Below are 17,165 nucleotides of genomic sequence, written 5' to 3' on the forward strand. Positions count from 1 at the left end.
TGCTTATCTTGCTGGGATCCTATGACCCCAGCTGACTTCCTGCCCTTTAGGCAGGGGGCTGGACTCGATGATCTCCCGAGGTCCCTTCCAGGCCTGGTGTATATGAAATCTATGAATATCCACCTCAAATGGCAAAATCCACGAATAAGGCACTGCATTAATGAACGCACTCCACGTTCATCAACGCAGTGCCCCTGGCCGCTGGGGGTGGGGGGAAACGCTCCTGGCAGCAACGGCAGGAACATGGCAGCAGCAAGCGCAGAGCTCCCAAATTGCTCCTGTAAGTGTATAACGTGTATTTAAAATACAGGTTTGGCATTCGTGAATATGTGAAATTGTGAATGCCAAACCCACGACTAGCGAGGGTTTCCTGTATGGGAATTGCTGTAATACCAGAACTGAACAATATTTCAACCAGTGTCAGCACCTGGCCACAGAAAGGCCAATACCAGATACTTACAGAAGAAAACATAACATTTCTTCTTCTAGTAAGAAAACATGTTCTTACTATTCTGTAAAGTAGGCATGGGGATTATTTTTTCCTGCATATAGGTGATCTCTACTAGAAGGAAACACTTGAAGTGAGGCAACCAAATATAAAAATAGTATAAAAGGTAAAGATTAACTATAATCTCATATAATGGTATCACTGTACTTTTTGTTATCATCTTTTTTAACTTTAAGTCTTGCTCCCATGCCACTGAAGTCAAGGGCAAGACTCAAATTGACTTTGTATGGTGCAAGATCAGGGATGTGATATTTATAAGTCTTTCTTCCGATTTTATTTTAGTTTTGAATTGAGTAGATACTTGGAATAAACCACCAGCAATAAAATTGGAGGCCAAATTCACTCAAGATCTTTGCAGACAGATGGGTCCAAGAGCAGAAAGTCTGCCCAGTGGCAAACACACTAATTCAGTGTTAGATGAGGGTTTAGAGATAGATGATGAGAATAACTGAAAGCATGAAAAACTCTCCTATGAAGGGAGATTAAAAATGATTGGGATTATTTATGCTGTAATAAAGAAGCTGAAGACGATGAACGGGCATGAATTTTCACAAAATAAAGAACTCATTATCTTGGGAGGACACTGTGGCCAGGAACATAGGATTCCAAAAAAAGGATCAGACGTGTATAAAGAAAAGAATATGTAGGCATAACAATAAATATTAAAAAATAAACAAAAGGGATAAATAAACACAGGCCTTCATGTCACAAATCAAACAATATACACATATAGCAACTTTCTTGTACTTGTCTATGGAGCAAAGTTACTGGAGTAAGTGGGTCATTTGCCCAATCAAGAATCACAATTCATGTGGTCTTAATCTTTATGGCTGCTTGCAGATGTTAAGTCCCCCATCCCCACCCCCCTCAGAAGACAGCACTTTACTTTAAACTCTGTGCGCTCCCACTCTGAGCCCAGCGCTCACCTGGAAGAGGCAGTACATTAGTTGGACCCAACTCACCCGACATCTGTATAGATCGGGCACTCGGCACCTGCTCTATACAGACAATCCAGAGCCAGGTCGAAGTAACGTGCTGCTTCTTCAGGTAAATCGCAGGGGTTTTTTGTTTTGTTTTTTTTAACAACTGCAAGAGCCTATGAGCCTAAACCCTTCTTACCTTGAGATAGCTACCTTCTCTCCTTTCCTGCGCAGCTGCATTCCTGGGGAGCTCCTCTATGTACTGGAGATGCTCTCCTCCTATGGTACATATGAGATCTGCAACTGCACAGGTTGCAAGCTTTGCAAGTACAAAATCTGGGTCCCATAACTGTCCTTCAGTTTGCCAGAAATTTACGTAAATCAATTGAGGTGGTATCCCAGAAAGGCGTCATCCCATTAGCTTTCAAGCCCTATTTCCAAACCAAGGAGAGGCAGATGCATCTCACTACACTTCTGATGTAAACCCTTACTTTTGGCCTAGAGAAAACTAATCTATCAGAAACTGTTTACCAAGAATCAATGGCAACACAAAATTGGAGGTATCAGCTGAGCAATGAACAAGAAGGAAGAGACCACTGAGTAATTTCAAATATAAAATAATGTTCATCTCCTTGGGAATGCTGATGATAGGTTGTGAATGCAATTCATAGGTCAAAACTGCAATTTTAAGAGGCAGATCTATGTTGTGTAATTCACTCCCTCCAGACTTTAGAATCACCACCAATTTCAGGGCCTTCTGATTAAAACATAAAACCATTTCTTTGACCCATAATAACAAACCAAACCAAATAGCAGTACATATTGCAAAACAAAAATGAACAAAAACAACACTGACAAGGGAATACGGGAGATGGGGAGGAAGACATCCTCTGTTGTGGTGACCTTTGATATGTAGGCTTACACAGATACGGGTACATGGGAATACAATATAATTAGTTGCATTCAGTTTAATATACCTAAAGATAAAAGTCTGTCTTTGTTCATACAATTTGCATATCAGTTTTCCTAACTGATGCTTTAAACTTCCCCAGGGCCTAGGAAAACCGAAGGGACTATTGTTTTGGTAGTAGCTATCCAGCAACAAACTTAAAGTAAAAACCGCCTCTGTTCAGAGAGCCAATGTAAGGCTTTTGCACAATGTCTATCCCTCTTCAATTCTCAAAATGAGGGTAATGAAATGGCTTCAGTTTTGAACTGGGCTGAATTTCAGTCTTAAAGAATGGTGTTTTACTCCTGATATAACTTTCCCTTGCAAATGCCTGTTAAAAGAAAACAAATTATTTGATGAAGTTGGCAGCCTGAAAGTTAAATAGGCAAGACCATTTAACAGGCTTACACTGCACATGAAGGTTTAATTGCCTGGGCATGTCTGAGGCTACAGCTGTTAGCAGCTACACGGCTGAAAGCAATGCTACATTTGAATGTTGAGAAGACACAGTAAACTATTTTCTAACCTATTCTAATATGCTGAGCAAATCTAAAAACCTGAAGAAGAATGCACTGCATTCAAAAACTTGTCTAAATCTATCCCAACCATGTATCCAATAAAAAAATGTCACTCACAAATTGTTGCCCCTTGCATTTTTAAGATCCTACATGTTTGGCTCAGTATTTAAATATTTAAGAGCACCTCGCAATTACATTATTCAGTGCTCCTGCAGGGTCAGATCTTTACATGCCTGGTTTGAAGGCCAAACACTGGTGCTCATTGTGATGGTGACACTGATGGCATGGACAGCAATGCTCATAAGTCATGCAAGAGCCAATAATTGTCAGCCCACACCCCCACATGGATTCCAAACAGTTTTCTAGAGGCTTTAACTCCCCATGAACAACTTCCCAAGCCATTTTGTGTTTCAGCACAATAGCAATGCATATATATTAACCAATTATCTAGTAACAGAAAGTATGATAAAAAAAAAGAATTGGCAATGATTGCCTCAAATTGTAACCCAGGGATTAAGTTCAAGCCGCTTTTCTAAACATGACGTTTTTCTTGATACCTATAAATTATATTTTTGGTTCTATTGGTGGATCTGTACGATGCTGACAATAATTCATTAGATACATTAGCTCCTAACCCGGGGGGTGGGCAAAATGCGGCCCGCGGGCCAGATGTGGCCTGCCAAGCCATTCTAACTGGCTTGCAGGGCCCCTAAAAAATTTAGAAATTAATATTTATCTGCCCCGACTGCCTGTCATGTGGCCCTCAATGGCTTGCCAAAACTCAGTAAGTGGCCCTCCACCCAAAATAATTGCCCGCCCCTGTCCTAGCCCTTCTCTACCACAGTGATGGACACAGTATGAATGGCTTGATAAATAAGTAACATCTTGTCATGAACAAAAAAACCCCCAAAACTCAATATGGAATGGAAAGGAAGAGATTTCTTCCATTAAACATGAAGCAACATTAATATGGGGCATGTGCAGCTCTCCGTATATCAGAATACGTAGCCACTTCAACATTCTGCAGTTTTGACTGTGAAGCGCAGAAACTAAGAACAACCCCATGTTACTTGTTTTAGTCATTTAAGACAGATGGGCCATTCTTAAAGCAGTGTAGATACTTTTGAGTTGAGCTGCGCCACCGCTACTGCAGTTCAATGCCAGTTTTTTGTCTGATTATACTAGAGTACAGAGAAGACAAATGCAACAAAAGAAGAAAAAACATCCTGTTAGAACAGTACTCACTGTTTTCTCAGGGAAAGAAAAGTACAAACAATGGCTCAACAACAAAACAAAGTGATCTGTTGTTTTGTAAAATCCTGTTTCATCATGTAGGGCAGAGTTATATTTCAAGAGCCGTGCAATAAGATATAATAAAAATATAGCATCTTTAGAATTTGCTATGTGACAGTGACAGAAAATACAAAGGCACAAGTTTTTAGGGTTTGAAGATTTTGGAGTTTAAGTAGAGAGTGCTAGAATATCTATTTTAAAGAAATCTTTACCGTACAGAATAAATCTGTGGGGTGGAATAAAGTCTGCAGTATTTTTAGGTAGTGAAACATGTATATTAAGAAGCTTCAGTTCATAGATCTCTTTGCGGCATTCAGGCTAATTAACTGATGTAAGTTTTGTTTCTTTAACTTAATTTTTTCTGTTATTAAAGTACACAGTGTTTTCAAACAACAAACTGTTCCTCAGTTTTGATTACTGCTGGTTGCTGTGCAAAAAAAAAAAAAATATGACCCAGGCTCTGCAGAAAACAATAATTAAAAATTTTCCAGGAAATCCCTTCTCTGAAGCAAACAATAGCAACCCCTTACTCAGTTGAACATGATGTTTACATAACCAGCAAGTGCTCCTCAGTCATCTTCATATGCCCGATTCCTGTTTGTGGAGCTAGGTTGCGTACTAAAACTGCTTTGTGGGCAACTAGGCATTTTCATGGAAAGTATCACACTTTTTCCCAGGAAAGCTTTCATTTCCACTGCATCCTAATTTAATAGATTTTTTAAAAACTTTTTAAACATTCAAAAGACCATTGTATAACACCAACTGACATTTGCAATCCATTTTGCAGTGCTATGTTAACAAAGCATCATGTAAGGTGCAGGGCCTGGGTATTTCAGTTCAGGGAGGGAGTGGGGCAGGTACTCTTTTGAAAAAGATTTCTTCTTTGGCAATCCCTCACAGTCAAGGATGATTGTCTTCCTTGATTGTCTTATCTGTGTGTCTGAAGGTGGCTGATGAGGCCTATTCAGGATCGACAGACTATTGCAGCTTGGTAGTTCCTTCTTAATGGCAAAACCAACTCCATGAGGTCGGTGTTCCCCTTCCTATTTACTCTCCCAAAAGAAGGTATGGCTGCCTCCATGCTCTTTGAGCTGCCCATGTCCCACTTAGCACAGCTACATCGCTGTTGTCTCACCTGAGTTCTCAGGCCACGACTGTAGTGTGGCGCTGTGGGTGTTCACTATTTGGATTGTCCACGACTGTCCTGATGTTTCAGGTCCCAAAAATGATGGTGCATCTTCGCTGGTATTTTTTAGGGGTGTATATGATTCAGATTAGGCCCAGTTCTGGTGACAGTGATTTGATTCGTTGATTCGGATCACTGGCCTGATTTGATTTGGCCAAATCCAAATCTGAAGATTTGATTCAGATTCAGAGAATCAGTGATTCGGACATAGACACAGCTTTATATGTTTTTTCTATATACTTTGAGGTACCAGGCACAGCTCGTGAAGGCTGAGATGGTGGGGCGGATGGAGCGTCCCACAGGATCAGAAATGCTTCTGGTCCACTTCCAGGTCCACTACTGAGCACCCTACCCCCCCGCACCCTGCAGCTCGGCAATCAGCCATGGGGAAACCCCAGGTGCACCAATCGCTGAGCTGGGGGGCAGAGAGGGGGTCCCCCTCATGCTCTGCAGTGGACCTGGATGTGGACCGGAAGTGCTTCTGGTCCACTTCCAGAGCCACTGCCGAGCACGCTGGGGACCTCCACTGCGCTCCCATGGGACACTCCATCTGCCCCACCATCTCAGTATTCATGAGCCACCTGGGGATTAATGGGTCTCCTGATTCGATTCAGACTCACAGATTCAGCTGCCGAATAAGGCCAAATCTCCTCTGAATTGAATCACTGACCAAAGCTTCATACAGCCCTAGTATTTTTGATCACAGTAAAAGTGATCCCACTGGATGCAGTTATTCATTTACATTTAAGTACATTTCCACTGTTCTCTGTTTAGCCAAAATCTGGTAAAAAAATCAGTTTACTAGAACCTCTGCTACTGTCACAGCTTATTGTCCCCCTACTGGGTGAATCTCAATTTAGTAATCAATAACCACCAACAAACATTGATTGCCAAACTCTAGGGTAACAAACTTTAATCTGTGGGGACTCCCCCCCCCCCCCACACACACACAGAGTGAGATTCTTCTGTGCTGAGGTTTGCCCAAAATGCATTTTGCATTTTCTTCACCAATTCTGGATTTTATGGTTGCATCTTGCTCAATATACCTTCTCCCCAAATTTGCATTTGGTTATTAATTCCAAAATGTCCACTAGTTTTAGCCTCCTTCTTCAATGTATCTTGTACAAACAGATGATACCTATACCCTGCAACCACTTGCTTTCTCCCAATCTTCCATACCAGAGGTGATCAAACTGCAGTTCACAAATCACTTCAGCTCCTGGGCATTTTAAATACTGATCCCAAAGAAGTGGATAACTAAAATCATTCTTTTTCTGCCTAGCTGTTCAATTACACTTTCTTTAATTCTCACTTATTATTTAAGAAAAAATTATGATCTGAGACAAAATGCCATGTATAGATTATTGACTTTGAGTAGGCAAGCATATCTTGAAAGGTCCTGCAGCTCTTGGCCATGTCAAGATTTCTGTTTGTGGCTAGCAGGATTGGTTTTGGATGGGTGCTCATTCCTCAAATCACTGTCTCCACTTGAGATCAGAGATGTGCCCTAGGCTTCTTAGGAAGGCTGGCTAAATAGTTTATGCTTGAACTAATGCATATTATTCCCACATTTTTCAAGATCCTATTACACATTCAATAGCCAAGACTGTTATTTAACTACCCTAACTAAAAACTGTGGGGTGGTATTTCCAAGCATTTCGCTTTTATCCAGGTGACCTTCACTCATTTGCAGAAATGAGTGATGGGCTTTCACCAAACAGCTCTGACCCACTGTACTGTCCCACCTTATACTAACAGAAACCATTTTTTTAAATCAGTTTTTTTCTCACAAAGCCAGTATTTACCTAAACCGACACCCTTACTTTTGTATATTACTGCCAATCAAATTAAAATTTATTTGACACTTTTTCTAAAAATTCAAAAATACTATAAACCATATTTAAACCCCTTTTCCATCATACGTATTAGACACATTAGCTGTTCTTACCAGGCTTATGTTAATTAACTTCCATTTTCTTCACCAAAGGATGCTTACTCTCCTAGTACACAGTTGCAAAGAAGGATTCAAGTTCTGTGGCAAGTTCTTCTACCTCTCAATGAGTTTCTGTCCTTCTGCTGACCTTGATCTACAAGACCAAATCCAACTGAACATTTATAAACTGATCCATTGCCAGTGTAGTTTGGAAGTGCTCATTGGTATGTGTGTGAAGAATCAAGAATCAAAGTGTCCTCAGGTCCTCTGTTAGGTCATGTCCATCTCCTTCTAACAATTAGTCGTGCCCTGGACAGCCTAGACTGAGGCCCAGTTCCAAACCACATATATCAGAGACTTGTATAAGATCAATATAATATCAGTAGCTTTTCTAACAGTAAGTTGTGTAGTACCGTCAGAGTTGGGCAACTCGCACCATCAGAGTTGGGCTGCTACAAACTTCACTCTCTCCATTTTCCCAGCCTGTGGTGTTAATCCAAGTCAAACAAGCTTCCAGGGAAGTCCTTCAATCCAAGCTCTCCTGCCTGGGCCATTTTGCGAACAACATTCTTCCCTGTTGCTGTGTGTCCAGGTTTTACCCAAGCCCTTTATCTGGCCCAGTTTCACATCTAAACTATTGATCGTTACTGCGGCCTGTTACCCTTCGATTTCATCCTCAAGGGGTTTTTCACCTCCTTAAGTCCTTGCTGAAGCTGATCTCTGTTAGCAAGTTCCAAAAAGACTGAGGCTTTCCTGGTGTCCTCTAGTCATGGGAAAAAATCGGACTGATGGCAAATCATTACACAGATTCATTTTGCTGTTCTCCACTGGAAGCATTGCAGCTGGGCTTCAAAATATGCGGACACTTTGCTTCCTCAACAAATATTTCCTCTCTGAGTCCTTTCTGGGAGACATCCAGAAGCTACTTTAGCTCTTAGTGACACCCTCACCTCTTGTCTTAGATATTGTTTTAGGTCTTGCATTAATTCCTTCTGTTAATGTCGCCACTGCTCTCTCTCTTTTTTTAAAGGATCCTGTCTCAATTCCTTCTGGGCTTATTTGAATACTATCTGGCCCTTCTTGATTCCACAAGTCCTCTGTAGTTTGTTCCATCTTGGCTCACGGCTTCTTTTCCTAGAATCTGGATCCAAATCTTGACCCTTTCTGACTTGGCTGGTTAGCAAATATTTGAGATCTTGCCATTTTTTCCATCAGGGTGAAGATTTTTTAATGGAATCCTATTTGTTTATAAAGAGCATGCACATAGTCATGCTTCCCAAAGCACGGCAGGAGTCAAGCAAAGGGAGGCAATTTCTTTGTTCAAAATTCGAATCCTCTTCCCTCCTGCCCACCCCCCTTGCAATCTACTCAACTATCATTCTTAGCTTACTCTTCAGGTCATGATATAAGTTACCTTGGGCTATTCATAGTTGGTCTCATAAAAGGTACCATCTCTGAACCATGAGTTCTAGAGTTTTGCATTTCTTTTTGTCTCAGAACAACGCAGCTACTAAATACATCCCTTGGGCTATTCTTGGCTTTTTTCTATACGCATTGCTGGCTACTCTGCTGTTTCTGACTCCTTCTCATCCATATACTTCCAATTTCTCCCCAAATAACACTCAGTACTATGTCTACGTTCAACCTCCAGTGAAATCCCTCTCCTTGCCTAGCTCGGTTTGTGACAAGCCCTTGTGGCCTGGTTTTGGGAGGTAGTTCCAATTGCTTTAGCCATTTAATTCCTAGTTGTGGGTGAGGGTTTCAAGTGATGATATGGAGATTCCTTTGGTTAATGATAGCCAGCAAACATGGTCATTCCAAGTCTATGTTTTTATGTCAAAGACGCTTTACTACTTCTTAAGTTATCTTGAATTATTCTATGCTTACAAGCTTCAGGGAGGTTTCGGTCATTGCCATACAGCATACTCTGTGAATCAAGGCGACAGAGCTGGTTGACAAAAAATTATGGAAATGTCAAAATTGTTACTTTTTTCTTCTAGCCACTCTATTTTCAGTCATTGATTTCTACCTTTGCAGAATATAAATTAGGGGGGATTGGGAGGGGGGAAGTATCAGACTTCAAATGATAATGAAAAATTGTGCCTCTTGTAAGTTCTGCAAGTACTATGTTATTTATTCCATCTTGGGTTTCATAACCATTACAGCATATAGCAGTAGGTACTGGAGGGGGTAGACACTGGCCTTTGCCAGATGACAAGTTCATTAATATTTTTAAGCACCCATGTCTGGTGACTAGATCCAGGAAATAAAATCAAGTCTTTTATTAACATTCCAGTGTTATATTTTTATTATACTGTTCTTATTTAAATTATTGCCAAGTGTGTATATGTACATTATGCTGTTCTTTCTTATTCTTACAAGAATGTGTTAACCAAATATTAGTTTGTGAATGATCACAAGACACTGTTTTCAATTTGATTAGCTATCTTCATCCCATATTCTTGTGAATTCTACTTTCAGAATAGTGCTCAGGACTTTGACAGACCCTGAGCATTATTAGATGTCAATCCACTGGTAAACTTTTAGTGCACAGACACTCAGACAATCACATTATCCTCTCATTCTACCTGAATTTATCTTTTTCTTTTAAACCTGAAGGGGTGAGACATACGAGTATAGCCTCCCTGCAAAATATCCCTATTATTCAAGAACATGGTAAACCTCCTGTATACCTAGCTTCCTGGATTTAAAGTAAAAACATGTAGAATATGTCTAGTCTAATTATTCTGATATAGCATAGCTAATATTTTGCATTTGCATAACCAAGATTGTAGCATGGCAATCAAGCTCTCTAGGAGGAAACCATCACTGTGACAATGGCACAGAAGTGACCAGTGAAAAGTATAATTCAGCTAGGTATGAGTGTACTGAGGGTTGAAATGTAATACAACTAAAAAAGGTTCTTTGTAGAGTAAATGTATTGACAAGTGATTAACATCTTGGGTTACAAGCAATTCTGTTCTAAAACTTCTTTGTTTCTTCATTTAAGTCTTATCTTTGCTTAGTGCTGCATCAGACTTGATCTCTTTGCTCTTTACAATATGAGTTTGGTATTATACTAAATAGGTTATCAGAGAGCTCCTTAAATCAAGACACTGAAACAAAACACATGGCACATTAACTAGGAACTTTATTAATCTTGCCTACCCTCCTGGGGTGCAGACAAACGTGACAATTTTCACCTGATCTGGCCACAGAAAGCAGTTTATAGCCATGACCAAACACAGCTGCAAACAGCTTCAAAAATGGCAAGTCAGATGAAAATCTGAACCCTAGTCAAACGAAGATGTTTCAGGACAGCATCTTCTGCAACCTGCGTCTGCACTGCCTCCCACCCTCAGGCTGTGTTTAGAATGGGAGGGGAGAAAAGGAGTGGAAGGAGTTCAGTCTGGGAGTTTTTCAGCCCCACTGGAAGGTGAGGTAGGTATATTAGAGCTCCCTCCTTCTCCCCAAGGTGGGGGGCCTGAATTCACCCACCCCTCCCTCCTGCACTGGCTGGGGAACCCCTAGAAGGAGCTCCCGCTCTTCCCTTTCCCCCTCCCATTCTGAAAACTTGAAGCCTTGCAGGGAGGAGGGGCTGTTGCTAGAGGAAACCAGCTGCAGGCTGGCAGCCAGCAGGTAGGTTCCCCTCTTCCTTGACAGGAGCAGATTAATGCATGAGCCCACAGGGCCCCTGCCAATCGGGGCCCCCCCTGGGGTTCCAGGGGCAGCACGGCCCAAGCAGGCATCCTGGCCATGGGCATCCAAGGCAGGCAGCATGTGCCTCTCCCCTCCAGCTGGGACAGGGACAGAGGCAGGCTCATGGCTCCCTAAGATGGTTTATAGGGCTGTGCGAAGCTTTGGTCCCCAATTCAATTCAGCAGAGATTCGGCCCAATTCAGTGGCTGGATCTCCAAATCCAAACTGAACCAGGAGACCCTTTAATCTCTCCAAATTGAATGGGAACCCTCTGAATCAATTTGGAGAGATTTGGAAAGATTCAGCAATTCTGATACAGACACAGCTTTAAATGTTTTTTCTACATTACTCAAGGTAGCAGGCGTCTCGTGAATGCTGCGATGCTGGGGCAGATGGAGCATCCCACAGGAGGGTCCCCAGTTCACTTGGCAGCAGACCTGGAAGTGGACTGGAAGCACTTCCGGTCCACTTCCCGGTTTGCCAGGGAGTGAGCTGGGCACCCCCCACCCACCTGGCTTGGCGACTGGTGCCTCCTGGGTCTGGGGTGGGGCGACTGTGACTGATCGCTGAGCTGAGGAGGGGCCCCTGCATGCTCAGCAGCAGACCTGGAAGTGGACCGGAAGTGCTTATGGCCCACTTCCAGGTCTGCTGCCAAGCGTGCTGGGGACCCCCCTGCACTCCTGTGGGACGCTCCATCTGCCTCACCATTGCAGCATTCATGAGCCAGGCCTGGTACCTCAAAGTATGTAGAAAAAACATTTAAAGCTGTGTCTATGACCAAATCGCTGATTTTCTGAATCTTCAGATTCAGCCAAATCAAATCGGGGACAGTGAGCTGAAATCAACAAATCAAATCAGGAGGCGCTACTTCACAGTCAGGGTGGCTAGGAGCCGGAACCAACTTCCAAGTTAAGTAGTGCTCACTCCTACCCTGGGGGTCTTCAAAAGGAGACTAGACAGACACCTAGCTGGGGTCATTTGAGCCCGGCACTCTTTCCTGCCCCAGGGGGTCAGACTTGATGATGTGCTCTGGTCCCTTCCAGCCCTACAAACTATGAATCACTGTCCCCAGTTTGGGCCAGATCTGAATCCGTATTGAATGTGACCCGTTTCACACACCCCTAACAGTTTAGCTAGGGCAGGGTTGCCTGCCTTATTTCGGCAACCTCCTGGGGTCCCTTCCAGCTCCATCTTTCTATGGTTCTGTGATCAATTGCCAAGTCATCCTGAATAATGCCACAAATGAGAGAAAGGACCTCAGCTAAATGCATCAGTTCTACCTCCAATTGAGGCAGAAAGTAAATCAGATTTCCCCACAAAAAGTATTCTGTATCCTCTGAAACAGGAAATTGCAATAGTGGGATGGTATGTTTCTACAGCAACTGTAAGGATTTCACCAGCAAAAGGGTCAGGAACAACTCTGGCAATGTTCCAAAAATTATATGGAGACTCGCATACAAGATAATATGGGAGGAAAAAATAGGGGTAAGGTTCAAGGATGACTTCAACATTTCTTTTCTTTAGGAGAAAGTGAAACTTTCTGCTGAGGGTAATACCAAAATCTGAAATGAGAGCAAGAGAATTTTCCTACCAGAACGTCTTTGCTGCATTCAGTGTGGGGATCTGGTATAACCAGGAGCTAGCAGAATTAAAACATACCAAAAATACAAAATGGAAGTATCAGAATTAATATCATGTAGATGTAATGGTCAAAGGTTGAGGCTACCCAGATTTCTTCATGAGATTCTTTATACAAATTGTAAGGACAAAAGTTTGAGATGAAACATTAAGGTACTTCCTATAGGAAGCGTTGGGGAAAAGATATGAATCCTTCATCAGAAATTAAAAGAAGTGGTTAGAGAGGATTTAAATCAGGAGAAGAGAGTACTGTAGTACCAAATTCCTGCTTCAGTCCATTTTTTTCCATGTACAGCCACCTTTAAATATAGGTCCTGCTTGATTTATTAAGATCAAGCAGGACCAGAAGAAAGGAGCTGCCTAGCTTGGTTATAATTTTATATCCCTTAGTTTCTTAATGGAGAATACATGTGGAATTTCTTGTCACCAGTATCTAACCTTTTTTTTAAGCTTGACATTTTCAAGAAAAATCTATTGGTTCTCCAAATTTGAAAAACTTACTGTGATCTTGCTATAAGTATTCTGTCCTATAGACACTATTATTTGCCATTAATCTTACTGACAGAACTTTATAATCATATGCAACATTAAAATGTAATAGACAACACAGCAATTCTTTATTCATATGTTCTCATGAACTCATTTGGCATACATAACAATATCTTTATTGTTTTCTGTCATTCTACATCTGCAAGGTACATCATAGATTTCTAGATAGGCAGAAAAAGTTATTAGATCACTCAAGTCTGACAGCCTATTTCATATACCCAAGAACTTTACCTGGTTACTTCTCTTTTGAGCCTAATAATATGAATCAGGATAAAGGTAGTATCTTCCCAACACCACGTGGAAGCTACTTTATTATTAGTGATGTGCTGGTAATGGACTAATTATCATGTACAGTGCCATCAATTTCAGTGAATCTTTGATTCAATGAAGTGTAACTCAGGGTTAGAATAGTGACTCAGAATCAGGAGGGCTGGATTTTCTTCCTGACCCTACTGTCAACAGTCTCATGGTGCCTCATCCCACACATCCGTAAAGGTATTCATTCCTCTTCTGTCCTCCAGAGTTTTAATTCAATTAATACTGGTGAATCAGATTTGATAACAATGGATTAAATTTGTTAAACATGAAGTCTAAGAACAGATATAGCCAGGTCAACCTGAAAACCCATTTGGTTTCTGAATTCAACTGACGTCATTTGGAAAGTTGGTCGCTGCAGTACATTTTAGCTTTCATAATTTATCCATCATGTTACATCCTCCAAAATTCACAGCTTTTGCTGCATAAATATCAATACACCAATTGAGTATTGGGCTTGTTTCCTTAATATCCTGCATAGAATAGATCAGGCTTAATTAGGTAAAACAGCTATATTGCTTAGTCATAAGTTAGGAAATATCTGGTTTCAAGTCTCAGAACTGAGGAAGGGCACTCAATGTCCAAAAGTTTGCCCAGCAGTTCTCCCAACTGTACAGTTGGTCCAGTAAAATGTATCCAAAGAAATCCTTGCATCTTGGATTAGAGTCAAATTAAATATTTCTCTTTGTGTAGTTCACTTACCCTGCTTACCCTGAGCTGAGCCATGATGTTTTATAGGCATGGGCCACAACAGGGACAATTAAGTGCTTCTTTCCTCTCCTCTATGAACACTATCCCATGACCTTCCTCCACTATCTCTTGTTCCTCCCTGCTCCTCTCCCTACTCCCTTCTCTCCCCGCACTCTGCCCCCTCCCCTCCTTTCCACTTTCTCACACTTTCCAGTCAGTTTCTAAGGACAAGGTTGCAGCCTCAAGTTTCTCCAAGGTCGTCACTGTACTGTAAACAACAGTAAAGAATAAGGAAGCAGTTATGGAAGTGACAACAGGGTGTTGACATCATTCTGTTAACAATCTTTGTAGAGGGAAAATGCTTACTTTGTAATAGAAAGGATAAGTAATTTGCTGTAACTGTTTTTTAAACAGAGAAATTAATGAAACGCTGCCCTACAGAGTTCAGCTCAGCTTGTCTATCACTGATTTAATGACCACCAACCAGTTTAAATGCATCTTGATTACTAACACATACTAAAAGCTTGTTTGTACAAATGATTAGTAATTAGACATGAAAAGCAAAGACAATCAGTTTGGTAATCAAAAGGGACCCATTGATTTATTTTGCCAAATTAGTTTGATGAAAAATCCCACATTCAAAACAGCCTATAGGAACTACAAAGAAATAGCTGTTTTGATCTTGCCTTGTCATCTAAGGTCTCTAATCAGCACCCCACACATGCAAGACAGTGATCTGTAAGGAAACTTAACATTCAGTAGAGGTGTTGGCAAAGGAAATTCACAAATTTTCCTAGGAAAACAGCTTTAATATATGCATCTTTCAGGACACATTTGGATAGATTGCTTTAAAATCTTTCCTCTGTACCAACTGAACACTCAATAGCTAGCAAATTTTGCATAAACCACCAAACTGTATGTATTTAACTCATAACTACTTATTGCAGCACTACTTATTTTGTCAGCACTGTAGAAAGCGTACAAGTGAAACACAAGCCACTTTAATAATGCTTACCAACCTTAGAAGTCATACAAACTAACAAGATGGGACAGTTTTTCCTATTATAAAGAACAATAAATAGAACAGTCTGAATACAGTGTGATACACTTTGTCTGCTTTTATTAAATTATAGTTTGTTAAGAAGTAAAGTATTTAATTCTGCATTAAATAATACTTTCTACCTTAAGTTTTAATCTCAGGACTTCCATCACGGTGTACAAGTACAATATGAAAAGAATTTTAAGCTTTGTGTCAAAATTCCAATTTTGTTAGGTCAAAAACAACAGCCAGTGTAATAGTACATTTCAGTCGTGCTTTGCTCATAAATCTACTGTAATTATATAACACTATTTTAACAATCTGGTTATAATACATAGAAAAAATGATCCTACCGTACCAGTTTGTCTGCCTTATCCATGATTTAATAGGCATTTGGGGGGGGTCTTTTTCTTACAGTCACTGCAGCAGCTATGGCCAGATGCTCTTCCCCTAGAGACTGAATTGTGAGAGGTGCAGTGATTCTGGGTTGTTTTGTTTGTCCACTGTCCTTTGCTTTTGAGATTGATCCAATGCAGATGAAGTCAGGGTGCCAGCTGTCCTTGGAGGACAATGGCTCAATTGGAAGATGCCTTTTAAACAAAGAAGCTGCTTCCAGGACTGATTTTACATGCACACTTGTGACCTTTGCCTGAAATGACTCTATAGAAAGTGTCATCACACTGAAGACCCGCTTTTAAAGGCATTACTGTGATGTGCATGATTAATTTCTATGCCACATACACATTCAGGAGAGTTCCCTCTATACACAGATAACATGAGGCAGAGTTATTTTTTGTATTTCACAAAATGATTCAGTAATGGGGGGGGTTGTTTATTTGGTTGTTTGTATAAGACTTTCAAAATTATTGGCTGAATGACTTAGTGTCAGGTACCTGCATCCATGATTAGGAATTTAAATATAAAAGGGCCCTGATTTTCAGTTATACCAATACCTTCAGGTCCCAGTCATGCTGGGGGAACATCTATATAACAGACATAATAATAATAACTATCAGCAGATATTAAGACAGAAGCATTTCCTATATCACCAAATATCACATGGTAACTATAATTATTCACACACAGAATCCAAATACTTAATAGTTGTTATTAAACTGATATCTTCCATTAACTTAGTCCAGACAAAGCAAGGTCAATTGTCCATGGTATCTTCTATAGGCAGAGCTGACAGCACTGTATATTAAGGGTAAGTGACACTTCTTATAAGAACTTGTTTTCAGTTGCTTCAGTCTTTGCCAGACGTTAACATTTGGACCTATTTGCATGGAGAAACTCAGTCTGGGATGTATATTTAAGCAGGCAGTGTATCCAAGTAGGCAGTGGATGAGGGAGCCTTCTTATCTGAATAAAAAGAGAACAAGCTCCAGGCCATGGGGAAGGGAAAGGATCAGAGCAATTAAATTAGTCTGAAAAGAGTGGTGGTCTAATTAGCCCCTCACATGTTTGCCTCTTACCCGGTATGGCAATAAATTCTGCTTGAGCCTCCAAATTCACCCTGTTTCCCAACTTTTTTATGGAGTCTGCCCCATCTATTCTGCTACCTTCCAGACTCATTTCTCCTCCAAACTTGGCAGGGGGAAAGCCTCAGTATCATTTTCCAGGCTGGGTGACCACCTCCAAAGTGCATTCACCCTCACAGCCCAACTTGTGCAGGGAAGGTTCTCCCTATGCTCATGTAAAAGCAGGAGGGAGTATAGGCCCTTCCACCAATACAGCTTCTTCCCTCTCCCTCCACCCTTCTTTCTAAGAAGCTCCCACTCCCTGCTGCTGTCCTGAGAGATCCATGTGAGGCTGCTGGAGGAGGGAGGGAGGGAAAAGCTATTCCTACCTCTTGCAGCAGCCTAGATCAGCATTCACATCCCATAAAGCAGGGCATGGAGGTACTAAAAAAGCATGCTTCTCAGTAA

General features: G+C 41.1%; 1 protein-coding gene across 1 annotated transcript in view; it reads right to left on the reverse strand.

Annotated features, from left to right (window-relative positions):
• The window catches only part of ENPP2 (ectonucleotide pyrophosphatase/phosphodiesterase 2), a 116,241-nt gene extending 100,433 nt beyond the window's left edge, over nt 1–15,808 (reverse strand). The window contains exon 1 of the mRNA XM_019552262.1: nt 15,596–15,808. Coding sequence (XP_019407807.1) covers nt 15,596–15,616 — 21 coding nt within the window. The 5' untranslated portion in view covers nt 15,617–15,808. The remainder of the gene's footprint in view (nt 1–15,595) is intronic.
• Nucleotides 15,809–17,165: the final 1,357 nt, after the last annotated feature.

The sequence above is a fragment of the Crocodylus porosus genome, unplaced genomic scaffold (assembly GCF_001723895.1).
Source record: "Crocodylus porosus isolate Cpor-Errol unplaced genomic scaffold, CroPor_comp1, whole genome shotgun sequence".
In the NCBI taxonomy this organism is placed as follows: Eukaryota; Metazoa; Chordata; order Crocodylia; family Crocodylidae; genus Crocodylus; species Crocodylus porosus.